The sequence below is a fragment of the Nicotiana attenuata genome, chromosome 3 (genome assembly GCF_001879085.1).
Source record: "Nicotiana attenuata strain UT chromosome 3, NIATTr2, whole genome shotgun sequence".
Classification (NCBI taxonomy): Eukaryota; Viridiplantae; Streptophyta; class Magnoliopsida; order Solanales; family Solanaceae; genus Nicotiana; species Nicotiana attenuata.
Genome location: NC_031991.1, coordinates 71286301 through 71306427, shown reverse-complemented (window position 1 = coordinate 71306427; position 20127 = coordinate 71286301). Strand labels below are relative to the sequence as shown.

Below are 20127 nucleotides of genomic sequence, written 5' to 3'. Positions count from 1 at the left end.
AAAAGGGCTTAAAAATGGCCCAAAACCATCCTGAAACTCACCTGAGCCCCTCGAGACCCCATCTAATCATACCAACAAGTCTATATACATAATCCAAACTTAGCCAAAAGCTCGAAACATCACAAATAACATCAAACCAAGAATCGAAGATCAAGATTATTTTCAAACCTTCAAACTTCGTCCAACGCATCTGAATCCTACTAAATCAACTCGGAATGAAATCATACTTTGCATACAAGTTCCAAATGACATATCGAACCTATTCCAACTCCTACAACAACAATCTGAACCCGATAACATCGTAGTCAACTGCCATTCAAACCTGTGAACTTTTCAAACCTTCGAATTGCTAACTTTCGCCAAATAGAGCTAGAACCTTCTAGAAACATTCAAATGCAAATCCGGGCATACGCCCAAGTCCAAAATCACCATCCATACCTAACGTAACCATAAAAACTCCGATCCAAGAAATACACAAAAGTCAAACTTGGTCAACTCTCCAACTTAAAACTTTTAAATGAGAATCATTCTTCCAAATCAATCCCGAACTCGAAAATCAAAACTAGCTATACACGCAAGTCATAAATCATAATACATCATATGAAGCTACTCACGAACTCAAAGCACCGAATGGAATGCAAATGCTCAAAACGACGGTCGGATCATCAGAATCCTCCAAATTCTTACTAAACTATGCTAGTATTGTTTTACACCAAGAATTGAAAGATGACCTAAGAAAATGAGCTAAGAATATATTTTGTAATAGTATGAAAGTCCCGACAAAAATGCCCCTACGGTGCCAAATCAAAGAGCCAAAAATAATTCGTCTCCACATTTTTGCTTCTTCAGTTTAAGTCTTGTTTCAGGTATTTTTCAAGGACTGAACTCGTGGAGCCGAAAATATTTCATCGACTGGGCAGCTTCTCGGCTCTTTTAAGTGTCCAAAATCAGTTATTTCCTTTCCTCGTTGTTCTTGAGTTTTCTAGGCCTTGATACTTAACCAAAATTCATCATTTTTTAGCCTTAAAATCGGCTCCAAATTATGATTTATGGGCACTATTCTTTTGCTTTCCTCAATCATCCAATTTTTCAATCTTTTACTCCATATTCCATCTTTTTTCATTCTTTTTTATCAATTCATTCATCAACTGTTTCATTTAGGCTCAAACATCTGAAACCAACTAAATTAAGTTAGTTAAGACTATTAAATCTTACATAAAGAACGTTAAAACTCAAGAAAATATACAAATAAGCTGGTAAAATGCTAACTTATCGCATGCCAATAATAGCTTTGGTTGAGTAGTCTCAATTTCATTAGCAAATGAATGTGGGACCAACAATCCAATAGATGCATGTCATATGTTACCTCATAGACTTTTGTCAATAAATCATGATTATTCTCACCTCATTAAATTATTTAACCATGATAAATTAATATAATAATAATAATAACAAACTCAGTAATCCCCACCTAATGAGGTTTTAGATAAGTTGATACACACCCATATAAAAATCTGATGGAGGTAAATTTTGGGGGGTTTTGCCAAGAAAGTCAACAGGTTTCCACCAGAGTAGGACTTTAAATTTAATTTACCTTTTTGAAAACTTTTTTGGACAAAAAAAAGGATAATAATTTTCCTACTGTTTTTCTATAGTTCAACCAAGATGAAACCAAACGAATTTAAAAAATTAAGTTGTCTAAGCTCATGATGTTAGATAATGAAATGTCAAGTGTATTAAACGACAACTACTTTATCCTATGCAAGCAAAAAACATCAGGTGAAAAAGATCATGTCAGAAGATCGAACTATTACGGAAGATCCACAATCAAAGCTTTTCAGGCTTTCACTGCAACCATAATGTGTATGCCCGAGGGAAAAATGAAGGAAGCTAAAGAACAGAAAAGGACTGCTTTGTGCTTGAAAAACAATTGAGTATCCACCCAATGAATTTAACAAAATACATTTACTGTTTGACAACAGCAGTATACCAATCTGTTTTACCTTTTCAAACATTTTGCCTTCTATCTAGAGGGGAAAAGAGAGATGGCCACAACAAATTCTATAGGTATATACATCTTAACAAGAGGCTATTCTATCCTAGAAAATATCCTACATAACGAGCTACAAAACATGAGCGCACTCTATCCTGAAAACGTCCTAACCAGCTACAAAATTATCTCGAACATCCTCAGATTTCCGAGCTCTGTGCACAACTCTAAGTAAGGAAAATATGATAACAGCCCAGTACCCAGCTTTTCCAGTCCTGCCAAGGGCTGATATATTTGCATACCTCCACATGCAGGACTAGGGAGTGCAGAATGCTGCGAGGTGCTCATTAGCTTTCAACACAGGAAGGGGCCAGAAGGCAAGAGCCCTACACTGCACACCCTTTTCTGTAGATTTCACTATTGAATTAGATCAATATGAGTTCAGAGATACTGACGTAAGCTTTCACCACTCATTGATTCCATCTCCTTGAGAATTTCTTGTGCAAGAGACTTGACAGGAAGCTCAACATCTTCAAGCAGTTCCCCAAGGAAGGGAATGGTCTCGGCCAATAAGACCAGATATTCTTCTTTCAGATTCTCCACCAGATATTTCACAATTCTCAACCCCAAAATCCGGGAGCGCAATTTCTCACTACGAGTTTGCATTAGCACCTGTATAAATAGTGTGAACAGTCAAAATCTCTCTGAAAAACTTTATGGTTTCTTAAGCATGCCAAAGGAGCGAATGAGTAATCAAATCAGGACAAGACAAGGTTGACAGGTTTTTTGCATAAAAGATACTCCATCCGTTTCAAATTAGATGAGGTACTTTCCTTTTTAGTTTGTTCCAAAATAAATGACACATTTCTAAATTTGGAAATACTTCAACTTTAAACTCTTCATTTTATACCCATAATGAGAAGTTTTTATAACCACACAAATGGCATGGCCCCACAAGTTTCAAAAGTCTTTTTTTTTTTAAACCCCATGCCGAGTCAAACTACCTCATCTAAATTGAAACGGAGGGAGTATGTATATAAATAAACGCCTAAAAGACTACCATTTCATGCATTTATCCGATTTAGCATGTTGTTCAGCAGGTCACTGGTAATGTCTCAGGAGCAATGAACAAGAGAATTTGATGATTAAACAGAGAATTGAGAACTTATACCCAAAAGTTGCCAGGATGAGCAGCGGACTTAACTTTTTTTTTGGGTAATTCCCGCAACAAATAAGTGTGGGTTTACAACAACAACAACAACATTCCCAGTATTATCCCACACTTTGTCCTAATGGGTTTAATTTTCCATTTTCTATTTAGTATTATTAAACACAATGAATTAACAAAACAAATGTAGAATAAGATTTTGGATGCAATTAGTTCAAAGGAGTTGCATGATAGAGAAGAAAAAAGTTGATCTCTTATTACAGCCCATACCAATAGTAACACAAATGGCAAAAGTCGACTTAGGAGGACCGCTTTAAGCATAACCAAAGAACTAATACGTAATCAACTGACATATGATACAACCCGCTTAGATCAGCAGAAGTCATTAAAAGTAGTACTGAAGGGATCTCAGATATCAGCTGGAGAGGAAAACTAGAAAGCAAACACAGAATCTATAGTTTTCTCATTCTCTTCAACAGAGGGATTCTGGGGGTCATTGTGGTAGAACCGTAGAAGCTTATACAGATAATTAACATGAAACAGAATTGATCCCAGGAAATTTTCCAATGTGGTCCCAGAACAGAAAATAGATAAATAGTAATAATAAACAGTGGTAAAAGCAAAAAATTTGTAATCACCTCATGGTTTAGCGGCTTCCAGAGTAGGTCAGAACCAGCAGTTACAGCCATCTGACCAACACATGCAACTAATAAATCATCAACAACCTCCACTGATGGCACATTTGGATTTTGCACCAGGGTAGCAGGTGGGTCTGTTACAAGCTGTGACACTATTGGTTTTAAAAGAACCTAATGAAACACGAGGAATGTCAGTCAACTGAAGGGAAACTATGAAACAACAGTCGGGAAAAATTTATGCCACTTTAGCTAGCAAGAACCTACCCTCTGCTCATATTTAGCACAACACACATTCTTTACACCTTATATTACCACACATTTTAATTAACAGTATCCAAAGCAACTTGTATTATGTTGGACGAAAATAATAATCACCACATCACCCAACTAAAGTATGTTCTCCGGCATTCAGAATATATCTCGGTTTCAGGTTAAATTTTTACCAAGCAGGCGATGATCATGAAACAGCCCCCCCCCCCCCCCCCCCCCCCCCCACACACACACAAGGGAAAAAAGGATCAAAAGTTGTAGAACCTTAAGAGAATATATGCCAAAGTTTGCACTTCTAGATTCAGTTTGCACTTCTAGATTCATTGTTAAGTAAGAAAAAAATAACAGAATATTCTGTAGTATATGTTAAGATATTACGTATTTAATTATAAAATATTTACTTAACTTATTAGGCATTGGAAATGATTCCATGCCATAATGTACGTAACATAAGACTCCTATTCATGAACATTATTAATGAAGTCAATGAGAATTCTTCTCTTCTACTTTTTCGCATGGTATCAGAACCTCTACAATCTAAGTAAAGACTGAAATAGCTTCCACCCAGCATCGGACAGACTCATGTTTTCTTCTTTCATTATCTTTTCAAGCGACCTACGTCATTCATCGCTTCGCTGACCGTTTCGGCATCATCCCACTCGATGATTGATAGAAGACATATTTATGGGCCATAGTGACTGCAAAAGCAACTAGCCTTTGATTTATTACTTAGTCTAGTAAGAGTAATCCCGGATCAATCTAGTAAGTTCCAAGCATACATACATAGCCTAGATATACCAATGCAGGCACAAATTGGAATTGGCAAACATATTGATTTGACAAAAAGGTGTCATTGACGCCTTGAAATTTTTTTGCGGAGATTCAAAACTAGCTCCATTTCTAATTTTAAGAAATGCTGGACAAGATATTAATTTAGTTATTCAGGCATAGAAAGTCAATCTGGGCATACTAAGAGGGTGTTTGGCTAAGCTTATAAGCTGGTCAAACTGGCTTATAAGCACTTTTTGGCTTATCTACGCGTTTGGTAAAATTAAAAGTACTTAAAAGTTAAGTGCTTATAAGCCAAAAGTCATAAATTGTTCTCCCCCAACTTATCAAATTTTAGCTTATAAGCACTTTAAGTTTGACCAAAATATTTACTATTCTACCCCTAAGATACTTCTTCATAAAACAGAACTCTTTGTATACCCAGTTCTTCAGCTGCTTATTATTATTTCAGCACTTTTATCCAAACACATAACTACTTATTTTTTAAATCAGCTTCAGCACTTAAAAGTGCTTTTCAGCACCTAATGCTTATCAGCTATTCTAAATCAGCTAAACCAAACGGGCTCTAAGCAAGAAACTGACAATAAAGGATGAGCTATCCATACTACCACTAAATATTTTTTTAAGAAGGATACTACCATTTACAATTAGAGCTATCCATCTTACAAATACCATACCACGGGATAATCTATCAACAATAGTGACATATATGTTAAATAAGGACGTCCTTAGCAAAAGAAAACGAACTTATTCATTGACGGTTTCCGTCCACAAATGTATGGGCAGACAATGAGATACATAAAAAATGATACTAGAAGAATATCACGTATTGTCAAAAGGAGAAAAATGAAAAACTACTTGTTTTACTAGATCAAACAGTAAATGCAAACAATGATATGGTAAGCTTCTCCAAATATACAATTAACAGAGAAAAAGGCATAAGCAGTCTAACTTACCTGAAAATTTGCAGAGTCCAGAAACTTCAGGGTCCCAGTATCATACAGGAAAGACTTATGCAGGGAGGACAAAATCAAAGCTCTTAGATGCCACACACCGATGGACAATCCACCATCCGCATCCTTCTTCCGGCTACTGGCTTCGTGAAGCTTGACCTTTTTTTTCTTGTGGCTTAGGGCCAATTTTGCATCTTCAGCATCCATGAGATGTCTTACACAGCCGTCAAGCAGATACTTGAAGTATGGTACAAACAATGATCTGAGGAGAAACATAAATATCAATACCTAATATTCTCAGAAGTATTCCAGCTAATAAGCATCACTTTACAAGAGTATTATTGCAATAATCTCAAACTTTTTCCTAGATAGTGGCAGTGTTATCAAAGGCGAAAAGCGCAAAAAAGCTCTATGGTCCGTTGGAGCTTTAAGCGCAAAGCGTAAATAAAGCATGGGCTTTAATGAAGAAAGGTGCAAATGGGAAAAAACTACAAATATGTATGTGTAATCCAAGACTAATATCTTTAAGAATGAATACAAAATATATGGACAAGGAAATTGAAGAAAATTTACGATAAAGTGAAATATCAATTGTTTAGTGCCGCCTTTTCTAGGATTACGCTCATGGCAAGAAAAAGTTTGCCTTAGAGCCTTGATGACAACACTAAAGCGCCCGCGAAGCGCTCAACATGTTTTGAGCCTCACTTCAGGGCTTAAGCGCGCTTAAAGTGCGCCTTTGATAACACTGGATAGTGGCTCAACAAGAAAAGATTCATAGTGAAGCCAAGGTGATATAACAAACAATAAGTTCCACACCTATAGCCATAATTGTCTCAAAGAGGAAACACTAGCAACGAAGGAATAGAAACATAAGAAAAGAGTAATAAAAAAATAAACAAGCTTTGGCATGGATGAAGGCCCAATAATAACGGAGCCCTCCTAAGCATCATAAGCTTGTGGTGGGCGGTCAAAAACAAACTGAACCATGTAGTCCATTAGCTAAAACTACTGTTTCAGGGACCTGGTATCAGTCACATTTTATAGAAGAAACCTCCTCTATTAATGAGTAGCAGAAATTTCTGACCGTACTACCGAAATCTCGCAAAAAAGCACCACCTTCACCCCTCAAAAAGGGGTAAAGAGAGGAGGGGGAGGGCGGGGAAAGGTAACAGCAAAGCATGGCGGCGAGTGGGGGAGGAATAGGAAGGAGTGATATGCCAAATGCATCGACTGAAAGTTGCGAAGTCACACTGTGACCTTCAGTATCTGGCCAATTTCAACCTTTCTGTCAAAGTCATCATCCACATAAGATCTAAAGCAATTAGCAGAATTGTATATGTCGCGGAACCAAATTCAATTCCATAAAGAAGTGACCATGGATCAGAAAAAATAAAAGGTGCTGATGACTCACCTATGGCTTTCAGCTAGATTGTTAACCAAGCCATAGAAGGCAATAGAGCGATCAATACTTCTGGTCCCTTCATTTTCATTTTCTTCAACAATTGACTCTGACCATTCAATACTCCTCATGAAAAGAGGTTTAAACACTTTTTCTGTAAGTTTCATGGTAAGCCTAACCAGTGTATTAATGACATTCTTCTCAACAGCATCAATATTTCTAACAGCAGCAGGGTGCTGACGTCGCAGATCAAGAGCTTGCAAGCATAAGTCGAATATCCTTACATGATAGGCATCAACGGATGATCTATCCATAGCAGCCACAAGGTTTTGTATCATTTCAAAAGCAATCGATACACTAGAATCCCCGCACGTAATTGCATCAGAATATATCCTCAACAATGGAGAAAGTAAAAGACGAACCTGCTCAATCAATGAGTATAAGAAGTTCATGGTTACCTTCTAAGTACTGCATACATGAAATCATACCATAACAAGAAATGCAGTAGATGAAACTTACAGGGACCCTTTCGGTGATTAGTTTTCGCACAGAATCAGCTTTCAACTTCAGTTTTGGTTCTGACGTGGAAGTGTACTGAGGCTTCAATAACATAAGTTCCAAAATATCACCGAGATATGGATTTAAAAAGGCACCAAGCTTGTTTACAACTGCCTCTAGGGCGAGTAGAATAGACATGGAGACAGAGTCATGCTGAATCGGTGAAACAACGGAAACATCACCATCAGTTTGCTTGGTTTCTGCTGTTAAAGCAGACAAAGCATTGCGAGATTGCCTAATCATGCCTTCCATGACAAGAGGCAGCTGATGTAGCGCCTTTGGCCCTAACACATTAATCAAGGCACCAGCTGTACGAAGACAACTAGAAGAAACAGCAGAATTGTCCGCACATATACTTTTACTAACAGAATCTAAGCACAAGCTAAACACTGAATTATCTGAAGGAAACCTGTTTGCCAAAACTTCCAATGTTGACACTGCTGCCAGTTTTAAAGAACTACTTGATTCACTCTGTGAATTAACTAATTTTAATATCTCAAGACACAAGGTGTTCAGCGATTGCAAAGAATTCGCGTCCAGATGAAACCATGATCTCCTCGCATTCAAAGCTGGACCCCTTTTTTCATGCTTTGAGTCAACTAACCCAGTATCCTTCACTGTCTCATACAAAGTTCCAAGAGCCTATTTATAGAAGACAGAGATCAGATTACATACAAGAGAAAAACAGTATCACCAAGGGAAAACTGAAACTGAACCATAATAGCTTAACAAGACAAGTTCCAACAACATCCCTTTCACAAGTCACATGCTCAAAGATATTTTATTTCAAAGAATGAGACTCAATAAATTATATTATTTCCAGCAGGAAATAGCCCCAAAGTTGAGGCCCAATGCTGAAATCATTTTAAATTTTAAACACTGAAAACCAGAAAATTTGACAAGTTTATAACTGAGAGATTGCTCAATCCACCATGTAAGACATGTAACGTGCCTAAGCTCCCAAAGATAGCAGCCATCACAAGTGTAGATAATGTTTTCTGACTGGGAATTCTTTCTTCTGAATAACAATGACAAGGATAAGTGTCTACATTACCTTCTTTCTCACACATTTGTCCACATGACCCAGCAACTGAACAATTGCTTTGAAGTATATGGAGGGTGTAAGTCGTTTCGTTACAGCACTTAAAGTGGAATTCATATATTCTTTTAGCTCCTTCCGGAAAACAGAAACAGCGCCTTTCTGCTTTCTTTTCGAGTCAACAAGTTGAAGATGACAAACAGTTTCCTTCATGATTGCCCCAATTGTCAACTGCACCAGCAATAAAAATAAATGGGTTAAGGAAAAATTTTATGCAAATGCACAAGAAAACAAGGAAATATTATCCAAACGCGCATGAAAAAACAACAGCTAAATCTGCCATGGCATTTAGGTGATCAAATCTCAGTATAAAAGGCATTCTAACTCAAAGCAACATGGCATCTAGCCAGAGGCGAAGCAAGAATTTGAAGTTTATGAGTTCTGAATTTACCACGGAACTCATAACTCATCTTATTTATTGGGTTCGCAATTAGACATTTGTACATATTTAATAAATTTCCTGGTACAAATACAATGTTTAAGCAAAAGTGACTGGGTTCGCTGAGCCCACACATAATAGGCTAGCTCTGCCTCTGCATCTAGCTACATCCACGCAGCATACACAGATCATATGCCCCACAAGTTGTGCCAATGCAATCATATATCTATAGAAAGCTAAAATTTAGTCCAATCATTTCAGAAGTTTGTAATAAAAGGCAAATCTTAAGGACCTAATTGGGGAAAGGAAAGTCAGAATATTGTAGGTAACATAAGGACAATGGCGTCCGCAAAGAAAACTCCAACTACGGAAAGCAACAAAAAGGAGCAGTCCACGTATGACACTAACCAGATACAAAAAGAAATAGCATAAGACAAGAACTTCAAGCAATTATATTACTATACAGCCAAGCGCACGTAAGAAATATTGTGGTATATAGAAAAGCTTTAAAGGCAATCCTGAAATTTCTGGATTCCTCCATGCTTTGTTGAATTTTAGATCAAGATCTCAAATAAAATTCAAAAAAAAAATTATAACATAATGACCAGTATATGAACCCAAAATATTTATTGCAAGGATATTAAAGAAAAAGAGAAGGCCATTGACAGAATAAAATACTCATCTGCATACAAACCCAAAAGATTCTATTGCATGCATACAAGAAGAAGAGGCATCATTCCATAAATTAAGAAGCAGTCATACACTTTTCATTTAGCAAGAGATCAGGAGAAATTCACAACCATTTATTGAACAGTTGGGCAACAGAAATTACAAAAGATACAAACCTGAATGTCATCTGAATCTTCCCCTGAATCAAGCTTAAAAGCAATTTCAGGATTTTGGAGTTTGTTTGAAATGAAATACACTGCAACTAGCAGCTCCGTGAAGTGTGCTGCATCACTGTCATTAACTACTATTCGCTGAAGAAGCATCAAAATTGAGGGAAGCCATACTGTGCATGAATATTTTTCCAACAATTGCACAGCGAATAAATATTCCCACTGTGTATTTATGAGTGAAATTGAGTAACTCAAAGATGGATCACTTCTGTCATGCAAGGAGGAGCAGTTTCTCGCAACTAGCGAACGAAATAGGAGGTAGAGCAATGATCCTAAACTAACACTCTCACCCAAATGCCTGCAAGAGAAGAGTATTAAAGAAAATGATGCAGCCAGAGAACTATCATAGCCAAAAATGTGAACTATGTACCTCAAAACGTGCACAATCATTGAAATCCTCCGGTGTTCAGAGACCTGCGGCAGAATATTTACAAAGATCTGGAAAAGCAAACATTCACAGAATCAGTAATAAGTTCCATGAATACAGCATCTACCAGGGGATGCTACCCATATTACCTGAAGCAATGCGTCGGCACTGTCAGTTTTAGACAACCAACACGGTACAACTGCAGATATGAGGTCCTCAAATATATGTTGAAAATTGTTGTCCCACTGTAGAAAGATAACTTAAGGATTTAAAACCGCTCGTGAGAATGACATAAATATATACACAATCAATACCATAAATCTAGTGTTCAATTTCAAAAATCTTGAGCTTCTAGTTTCAACTACAGTTTCAACATGCAGACTGTCCTGTGACTCTTGTATAACATGGTGTTCAATTTTCCAAAGTCAAATGTGATGCATAAATGCAGAACAGTTAACACAGTACAGGAGTACTGAAAAATAAAAGAGGGGCAAAAGGAAAAGGAAAAAGTTCATATGCTCAAAGAAAGACCTGAGTGACAGCAGATTCCCCAATGACGACAAGAATTTCCAAGATATGGTCTAAAACTTTTTCTGGCTTAGCTCTGGAAATAGCAGATAACAATGAGAAAATTTGATTGCGTGTGACCATACTGCTCACAGAACGGGCACAATTAACAAGTAGCTCAACGTCAAAGTTCAGAGAATTATCATCCTGACAAAACCATAAGTAGATGTGTGGATAAGGAGCCCAAATAACTCAGTAAAACACATATATACAAAAAGGGCCTTAAGTAAAACCTCAGATGTGACACTAGCAACAATGTCTTCCAAGATAAGGAGCAACTCCTGTTGGATGTGAACTGCAGCATCAGATATGCTCTGAGTGTTTTCAGATGAAGCATGATAATGTAAATCATCCTGGTTGGCAGCCAGATGAATCCACTCATTATCAATGAACGCATTGTGAAGAAGCTTGAATAAGGGACCAATGAGAGAAGCTCTACAAAATGATTAATGATACCGTCAACAGCAGTAAACAAGGGTGTCTATAAAGGTAGATAAGTCGAATTGACTAATCATGCATAAGTTAATAAGATGATAGCATGACAAGTTAACTGACCTGTTGTCCATGTCTCTCTTCAATAGCAACACATCAAGCAGAGAACCAACAAAAGCAACGACATTTCCACCTCCCGGAACAATATCAAGGCAAACATCATGGTTATTGTAGACAATTCCTTTCTTTTTTTTCTTTTCATGTCTCGACCCAATTGAACAAATTTTCTGCTCACAAATGAACTCAAGAATCCGACTAACAATCAAGCAAGTGATCTGGAAGAAGAAATAAGTCAATTCCCACAAGCTATCATTACTTTGCATTGAAAAGGAAAACTCCAGAGACTGAATTCTACAAATTTATTAGTTCTCCAATTAGTCTTACCAGGTAGTACACGATATAAAGATACCAGAGGCTCCATGGCCATATATAATCAAGTCAGACAAATAAGTAAATCTACTTGCAAAAAGGAGTCTCTATCCGGGTCTACAACCAGTATGTTATGTTGTCCATATAAAATTATTTGAAATAGAAGATGATGAAATAAAACAAAACAAAAAAAAATAAACACCTGCATCTTTTTAGTTAAATACTATTTCAAATTTTAGGCAAAAAGACAAATCACCTGCACATAGTAAAATGTCATAATTTACATTGGGTGCGGACAAAAGAAGAAAAAAGATCTAAATGTCATTGCTGAATATAGAGCGGGTGGAAGATACACTCCTTCTCTAGCAGAACTACAAGATGATTTGGCACCAACTTAACTCACGACGGTGCGACAAGGCAGATTAATAACTCTAACATGCTTAATATTCCTAACAGGGGTTGGCTTCAGTTGCTAATTACTTAAGGATATAGAACTTTGGAATTATAACACATAATGAGCCAAAATACAGGATGTTATACATCAACTATATCGTGATGGCAAATCTGACCATTGTCATCAAATTCTAATGTACAGCTTTAGAAGAAGAGAAAGTCAAAATCAACAGCAAGTACATAATTATATACACTTCCTACAAGGTACACAAATTGTCTAATCCTCAGTCAGTATAGAAATCTATCTTCATGTAGTAGTCCCCATTGCTTGTGTCACAGGGAAGCAATTTTAAGCAACAAAGATAGTCAGATAAATATTGTCTCAGATCATTCAATAGACAAAGATTGTCTTTGAACTATTCTATCCTGTCACCCATCCAGACACAACACATTTTTGTGAAAATTATACACCTCTATAACATCTTTTCTTACCCCCACCAAATCCCCAAACTTGATACAAAACTGATACTGATTAGGAATGGAACAATAACCAAATTTGCTGAAAGACATCTGCAATATTCTCTTAGCATTTTCTGATAAAGCCAAATAATTTGTGAATGTATGGGAGACGTATAAAAGAAGTATACCAAAAAAGAAGAGAGCCTGCACACAAATATGCTTGTCTACAAAGTACACCTAATGTTCTATACAAATTGGAACCTCATGGTTTGCGCTAAAAAGAAACCAAGAATAAGAGGATACTCCTCATATATACAAAATCAGTTTCTACACCATCAAGACCCCTCCTATTCTTAGCTCATGGATTGCGGTGTATATTCTTCGGTTTAGCATAAGGACAAAGGTGTTTATTATTCAAATTGACTGACAGAAACTGACTCAACCAAAAAGTTCAGTTTATCTGGTTTTTTCCGGTTTTATGTTTCTTTTCGGTTGTTTATTTATGAACATAACAGCTTTCCACTACAGGTTACCGTTAGTGTTTGCATTCTCCTCTCCATTCTGTCTGCCAATGTCTCCTTAGGTGGCATTGACTCACTAGAGAAATGAAGAATCTACTCACCATTCTGTGTTCGTTTACATATTGTTGCTTATGAAATTCTGGGAATTGGTATACTATTTTCCTTATTGATCTCAGCCTAAACACTCTTTTGCGTTTCCTACACTGGTTAACATTATTTTCTGACAATCGCATAGATGAATTCTTTTTCTTAATTTGCAGCTCAAGGTACAAAATAAGTGATTTCAGTAGTGTAATAATCATCCATAGAGTTAGTCCCTTACTCCCTTTATCACTAGCATCAGCCAACTGCTTATCTTTTGCCTTTCTCTGCACAAACATTTACATATCTGATATTGAGTAATTCAACTATCTTGTCGTTGTCTTCAGAGCCCTTTCTTGGTGTCTGATCATTTGCTTCACGCAACCCACAATATGCTCAGGCTCAGCTAATGATGCCATCTTTCTGATTTCTTGCATAATTGTTGGTTTCAATTTCATATACACGAGAAAGATACCTTTTTTATAGAGGAATGATTCCCTTGTCTGAGAACAGCATTTGTGTACTATTCCCGATTTGGAGAGCACAATGATCAAATTCTAATTTTTCCACACAAATTGAAGTATATCATTGAGGTGTACAAGATCAGGAAAGACTGGATTCTCTTTACCATAAGAGAACGACTTTATGTATTTAAAAAAAATTGTAATTTTAAACAAGACTAGTTGGGTCCCAAACTGGAAAACTGAATTGGGAAAATCAAACCGAGAAAAGAACAACTGAACGAAACACCAACAGCGACAATCAAATAAACTGGATCGAGTACTCAAAAAAAAAGAGACTGAACCAACCGATTGAACACTCCTATACATTACAATGTAGAGGACATGTAACTGAGGTTAACTACCACCCTATCACATGACACAAAATTAGGGTTAATGGACTTGTATGGTCTTCTCAATTACAATTGGTAATTGGGGTTAAGTCTACCATAAGCTAGAACGCAGAGACCATATGAAAGCCTTAAATTTTTGCAGGTTCCAAATCAAACGAAGCAAGCAATGTTCTAAGGGTTATTCGAATGTACCAAGTGCCAAACAAAAATCTACACGTGAAGACACCGACAGATTCCCAAGTCTATCGTTTATTGCCGCGAGCATTCTCACCTATGTGCTTTGTACATAACCAACTTGTCACCTATACGCTTCAGTTAAGATATAGACACACTGTACTATTAGTAAGTAATTGTGCTGGCAAGACTTCTTGCTGCAAAAGAGTGCTTTAAAGTCATAGAACACAGAGTTAGACTTTGGATTTGGGTGTTCTATAGACACATTTTTCTCATTTCAATGAGCTATATTAGTTTCACATAGACTTCTTATAAGTGAATGTTAATTGGTGCCAGATATTCTGCAAAATGAACTTGGAACATGCTTAGATAATGAATAATCACTGCAAATCAGATGAGAAGAAAGTATGGAACATACATTAATGCGAAGCAAGGCTTCTCTTGTAGCTTTTTGTATATCCCCATTGGTACTGCTAAACAAGACTACAAGATGCCGAAAGACAAGATCCTGAAAATTCAAACCATAATCAATGACATTGACAAATACAAGTTTCCAGGAAACATACTTTTTGTTAAATTAAAAAAAAAAAAAAAAAAGAGAGATTCAAGTTCATGCACTCTACCATCAGAAAGAAGAGAATAGCAGCAAAAGTAGTCAAAGAAGTCTAGACAGTATGAAGAATGAAGCATCCACATACTAAGCGACTGAGAAGAATATAATAATGGAGGAGAAACTCCTATCAGGCATGCATGCACTCAACAAACTAAAGAATATAATAGTAGCAAAAGTAGATAAAAAGAAGCCAAGACAGCATGAAATACCAAAAAGAAATGCATTACTCAATGAGAAGTATATCTTTATCAGTAAAGATTGAGAAGAGAATCTATGAGTGATGGAGAAAACTCTCTCCCACTTATAGAAGAGAGAATCTATTCCCTCTTTTTCACCAGAACAAGAGAGTGCCAGAAATGGAATTATTTCTATGGTTTCCCCTTCTTATCCTCTTTAAGGTAGCAGACTTGAAGAGGCCATCACTACATTGCCATAGACAATAAGAAAACGTGCTGCATTATAAACTTATGCTGGCTGGTCAGTAGACCTACAGAAACACAAAGGCAGTTAACCTAACAACAGGCTTAAAATGCATTTACCACATGTAAACCCTTAAAATACTAGACTCGGTGAAAATTCTCAGATGGTTTTTTTTTTTTTTGATAAGGTAAATTGTATTAATCAAAAGGGAGAAGAAACTCCCGCATACAAGAAGTATACCAAAAAGTAGAGAATTTACATCAAAACATGATTCTCTACAAAAGAAGCCCAGTCTTCTATACAAGTAGGGGCTATATGAGTGCACCAAAAAGCGACCAAAGATAAAAGACTATTCTTAAGATGTGAAAAAGGAGACTCAATCCCCTCAAAAGCTCTCCTATTTCTCTCCCCCCAAACTATCCACATGAGAGCTAACGGGGCGAACTTCCACGCCTTTTGCTTTCTTCTTCTACGGAAACCGGCCCAGCTATATAACATTTCCTTTTACAGTGCTTGGCATCACCCATTGAACACCAACAAAATTCTCAGATTGTTTACATGGCATAATTCTGCCCTGAATCCAATTCAAGCAGCGCAAGTACTTTATTAGGTACTCCTTCCGTTCCGTTTTACTTGGCATGTTTGCCTTATGCACGCCCTCAAGAAAACGTCAATTAAAAGGAGAATTTGACTAAATTACCCTTATTTATTCTTTCAGCTCAATTATTACTTGCCTTCCTTTCCCTACATCAATATACTCCCCATTTATTAGAGTAAGGGTAAAGGTGGAAAAAATAATTAATTCTTTCTTGATTTCTAAAATGACAAGTATTTTGGAACAACTATTTTAGTAAACATGACAACTAAATGGAATGGGGAGTATATATCAGGCAATGGACACATAGAAATAACCAAAAGAACAGCTTCATATATGCAAAATAGCCAAATAAGAAAAGAATACACACATACACACACACACACACACACACACACACGCACGCACATATATATAGCCAAAGTAATAGAAAACATATTATTGAGCAAGTACTGGAGCACTAGCATGCGTCAATCAGCTCTCTTTTTTTTCTTAACATGAACATCCTTTGGCTCGCTAAGATGAAAAATCCATGAGAAAAAATGAGGAGAAAACTGCTTCAAATCCGTCTTTGCATATAGAGCAAAGGTGATAAATGTGCAATCATTAACCTGAGTGCCAGTCTTCAGATTTGCGAAGAAGGAATTGCTAAGAACCCCCAGGACAGTCATACAAGGCTTCAGAACAGCAGGGTCTACGGACGACACGTTGCTGACCTAGGGCCAGAAAGTATGGCATATTATCAGTCAGAAGATACTTGGAAGGTTAAGCTTCATCAAAGTACAAAAATCTACAAAGGTACATGCCCAAAAGGTGGGAGGGTAAGGATAAAGGTCAGCTAACCTGCAAGGCCTTTAATATTGGGTCCAAGAAGCCAAGGTCACCAACAGTAGTAGTAGAAGGCATTATACACATCTATGAACAACGACAATCCAAGTCAAACTTGTGAGAAGCTTAGATCAACATAATAGGAGCTAATAGAAGGGCTGTAGATATTTTACAACTTTACCTCCAGTAGAAGACAAAGAATAGTGACTTCAACTTGTGACAGCTTATGGCATGACTTGTCAAACCGAATATGACATTTCTGGCGTCTATCAAGAAGAGCAAGCATTAATGACTCAACACCATGAACACGTATAACCCTATCTCCAACGCCTTTAAGCAACGACAAAATCTTCAGCTGCAATACAGGTTGTCAAGAGTTGTAGACTATGTCAAAATAAAATAAAGCAGAACATTGCATGTATAAACATATTATCAAGGCCAACCTTAGCATACGCAGAATATCTAAGGGCAGAACCTATCAAGAAAGCCAGGATTTCATCTTTAGTAGTCTGATCAAATCTGCAAAAGGAAAAATAAGCAACCTCCATTAATGCAAGGTGATTGTACATAAGATGATGTTGACATCTGACAAGACTCTAAGAATAAGCCTTTCAACAAGCCCCAAGTTTAACAACCATTAATAAAAACCATTACGAATCAACAAAAAGCCAACCATCATTAATAACAGATTCTAATAGACAAATAAATAGACAAAGCTCAAGCTACAGCGATTATGGTTATTTATACATAAAACTGTCTTCTGCGGAAGATTTTTCAAAAGCGTTACAAAAAAATTTAAAAAAAAACCACAACAGGGTCTGTTAGGTTTGTTCTCCTTCACCAGAAATATTGACCTTTTATTAACTGCAAAGTACACACAGCTACATGCTTTAGAACAAGTGGTAATATAACTCCTCTAAAAGTTACAGAGAAATGTAGAAATAAGTTAACAACTATGACTGACTAAGCATGTCCGAAAGGGGAAAGATCGCTCGAGATGGTCACAGCAATACTAAGATACAACTAAGCAAAAAGGTTTGCCAACTTCGAGAGATAAAAGCAAAAGTTAACATAGACCCAGCCGCTACAGGCCTGAGAAAAGTGGGAAGGCAATCTTTTAGAAAAAGTTAAATTGTAAGGATCTACAGAAATCTCCACAAAGCTTTTCAGAGTGACACCACAATGACAAAACAATCAATTATCCCACTACTCACATTCAACCAAAAAATATATCAATGCTGCAACTTCAACAGATAAAAAATTTTAACAGTGGCATGCGATCCAGCTTGCATGTAACTCGACTCCTTCACCGGGTACCTGCTACCTCCCACCAACATAGGTACCGGGTAACTTTGCCCACCAAGACAAAAGAGAAAAATCACTGGTCGTTTTTTATCTCCATTTGGGTTTGAACGACCACCCATGGTTTCTAGCTGCTTCATTGACCACTAGGGCACACGCTTGCATGCAAGTTCAACAAATACATCAACAAATCTAGATATTACTAATTCTATAATAAATGCTCAGATTTCCTAGGCTTTGGTCGTGCAGTAACTTGCCAAAGAAATGCAACAGAAATATGTCCGATATTAGCAAAGAATGCAACATTTACTGCAAAAAGTGATGGGTCTTAATGGAGCACAGAGCCAACCTCTTTCCAATATTGTGTTGCACTAAGAGAGAGTCGTTGGACGAGCCCAGCAATGATGAAAACAATGATGAGAGGACATTTTTGTCCGATATTAGCAATCTCTTCTGCTGAACTATTAAGCCCAATAGTTCTCCCAAAAAATGAACCCAGACAGCGTGCAGACCTGTCATTTTGCATAATGTTAATGCCATATGGAAGAGAAAGACATCATGAGAGAACCTTTATTTTTTCCTGGGGTAAAGAACTAATATGTTGATGTGGGAAAAATGCCCCACACAAGAGTGGTACACAAAAAATAGAGGAGAGTTGACTGACTTATGACTGAGGAATACCATTTTTAGATCTGGATGAATTAACACGCGACCACAAGGAGAGAAGTCCTTCAATGGTGTTCATTGCAGCTGTGCGCACATCCTATATATAGAAAGAATAGTATGTCGTTTACATACGTGAAACAGAACACCATCAAAAGCATAGGCAACAAAATGTTTCCTCTTTCCTCTGATAAAAAGACAAGCTAAAATGTGTCCCTTTTTACAAAAAGAGGTCAACCTGAAAATTTACTAGGAGAACAGTCTTGAGTTGTTTTGCTGAAACATTCTAGATCTAAGAAATAAATGCAAAACCTGGTTATCACTTGATAGCGGAACTAGGATCGAAGGAAATTCAGCAAAGAGTTGAAAAGTGAGACTCTCATCCGGACGAGCGCAAAGAGATGTGCAAGCATGAAGACTTCCAATAAGGACAGAGGCAGAAACTCCTGCAGGATCAAAACAATCAACAATATAGTAAAACAGAATAACACAAATCCTCAAGGAAGATCACAACAGACCAGTGAATGAAAAATTCCATACAGTTAACTGGACCAGAATGGCCATCCTCACCAATTTCATAAACATCAAGGAAGCATCTCTGCCATTATAACAATCTATTATTCAAGCAACTGTCATGGGCCCCCTTTTCTGAAACAACCCTTTCTTAAACTTCAGCAGACCTACCACTATTGGCAAAACTAGGAAGTTCAATCACTTTCAAAAGTTACCCTAAAGTGTATCTTTGCCGTCCATCAATTTTGTTCCCTTGATGTGCAGAGTTCATAATTCACAAGTATACTTGAGAGACCATACAAGATACGCATAGTATATCCATACAAGCCCGCAAATCCAGTATGAATGTACTCTTCAGAGCAATATTCCCCAATTACTAATCATGAACTCACTAAAAAGATTGACAAGGTTCATTTCTTTCTCAGAGAAAGAGAAAGTTAACAACGAAATCAATTTTTGCTGGAGAAAAGGTAAGGCGATGGACTGATTGCCCAGAGAGACAAATTGACAAGGTTCTTCTCCAGAGAACTTGTACGAACATTAAATTTTTTAATAGCACATTTACTAGCTTCACTTCTTAACTAAATTTCACATATTATAGATGAGGTTGAATGTAGTTTCAACATGCTTGTATTCTACGGATGCTTTTAGATGCTAATGTTCTTTAAGAGCTTGCATAGCAACCATTTCATTTGAGCAGAAAAACTTGTAATTCAAAGGACCTTAATCTCAGAAGAAACTACCAATCAGAATAGGGAAGTGTATATGCAAACTT

General features: G+C 36.9%; 1 protein-coding gene across 2 annotated transcripts in view; it reads right to left on the bottom strand.

Moving 5' to 3' along the window:
• The window catches only part of LOC109224079 (uncharacterized protein At3g06530), a 31801-nt gene continuing 13565 nt past the window's right edge, over positions 1892–20127 (bottom strand). For both annotated transcript variants that reach the window (XM_019388641.1, XM_019388643.1), the window contains exons 20-39: positions 19152–19285; positions 18858–18939; positions 18526–18688; positions 17318–17393; positions 17056–17229; positions 16890–16961; positions 16658–16762; positions 14837–14926; positions 11632–11843; positions 11310–11511; positions 11041–11223; positions 10659–10754; positions 10513–10580; positions 10089–10440; positions 8820–9035; positions 7727–8407; positions 7220–7629; positions 5812–6070; positions 3797–3967; positions 1892–2662 (exon numbers count right to left, since the gene is read on the bottom strand). In XM_019388641.1, the coding sequence (XP_019244186.1) occupies positions 2432–2662; positions 3797–3967; positions 5812–6070; positions 7220–7629; positions 7727–8407; positions 8820–9035; positions 10089–10440; positions 10513–10580; positions 10659–10754; positions 11041–11223; positions 11310–11511; positions 11632–11843; positions 14837–14926; positions 16658–16762; positions 16890–16961; positions 17056–17229; positions 17318–17393; positions 18526–18688; positions 18858–18939; positions 19152–19285 (3977 nt within the window). In that variant the 3' untranslated portion in view covers positions 1892–2431. The remainder of the gene's footprint in view (positions 2663–3796; positions 3968–5811; positions 6071–7219; positions 7630–7726; positions 8408–8819; positions 9036–10088; positions 10441–10512; positions 10581–10658; positions 10755–11040; positions 11224–11309; positions 11512–11631; positions 11844–14836; positions 14927–16657; positions 16763–16889; positions 16962–17055; positions 17230–17317; positions 17394–18525; positions 18689–18857; positions 18940–19151; positions 19286–20127) is intronic.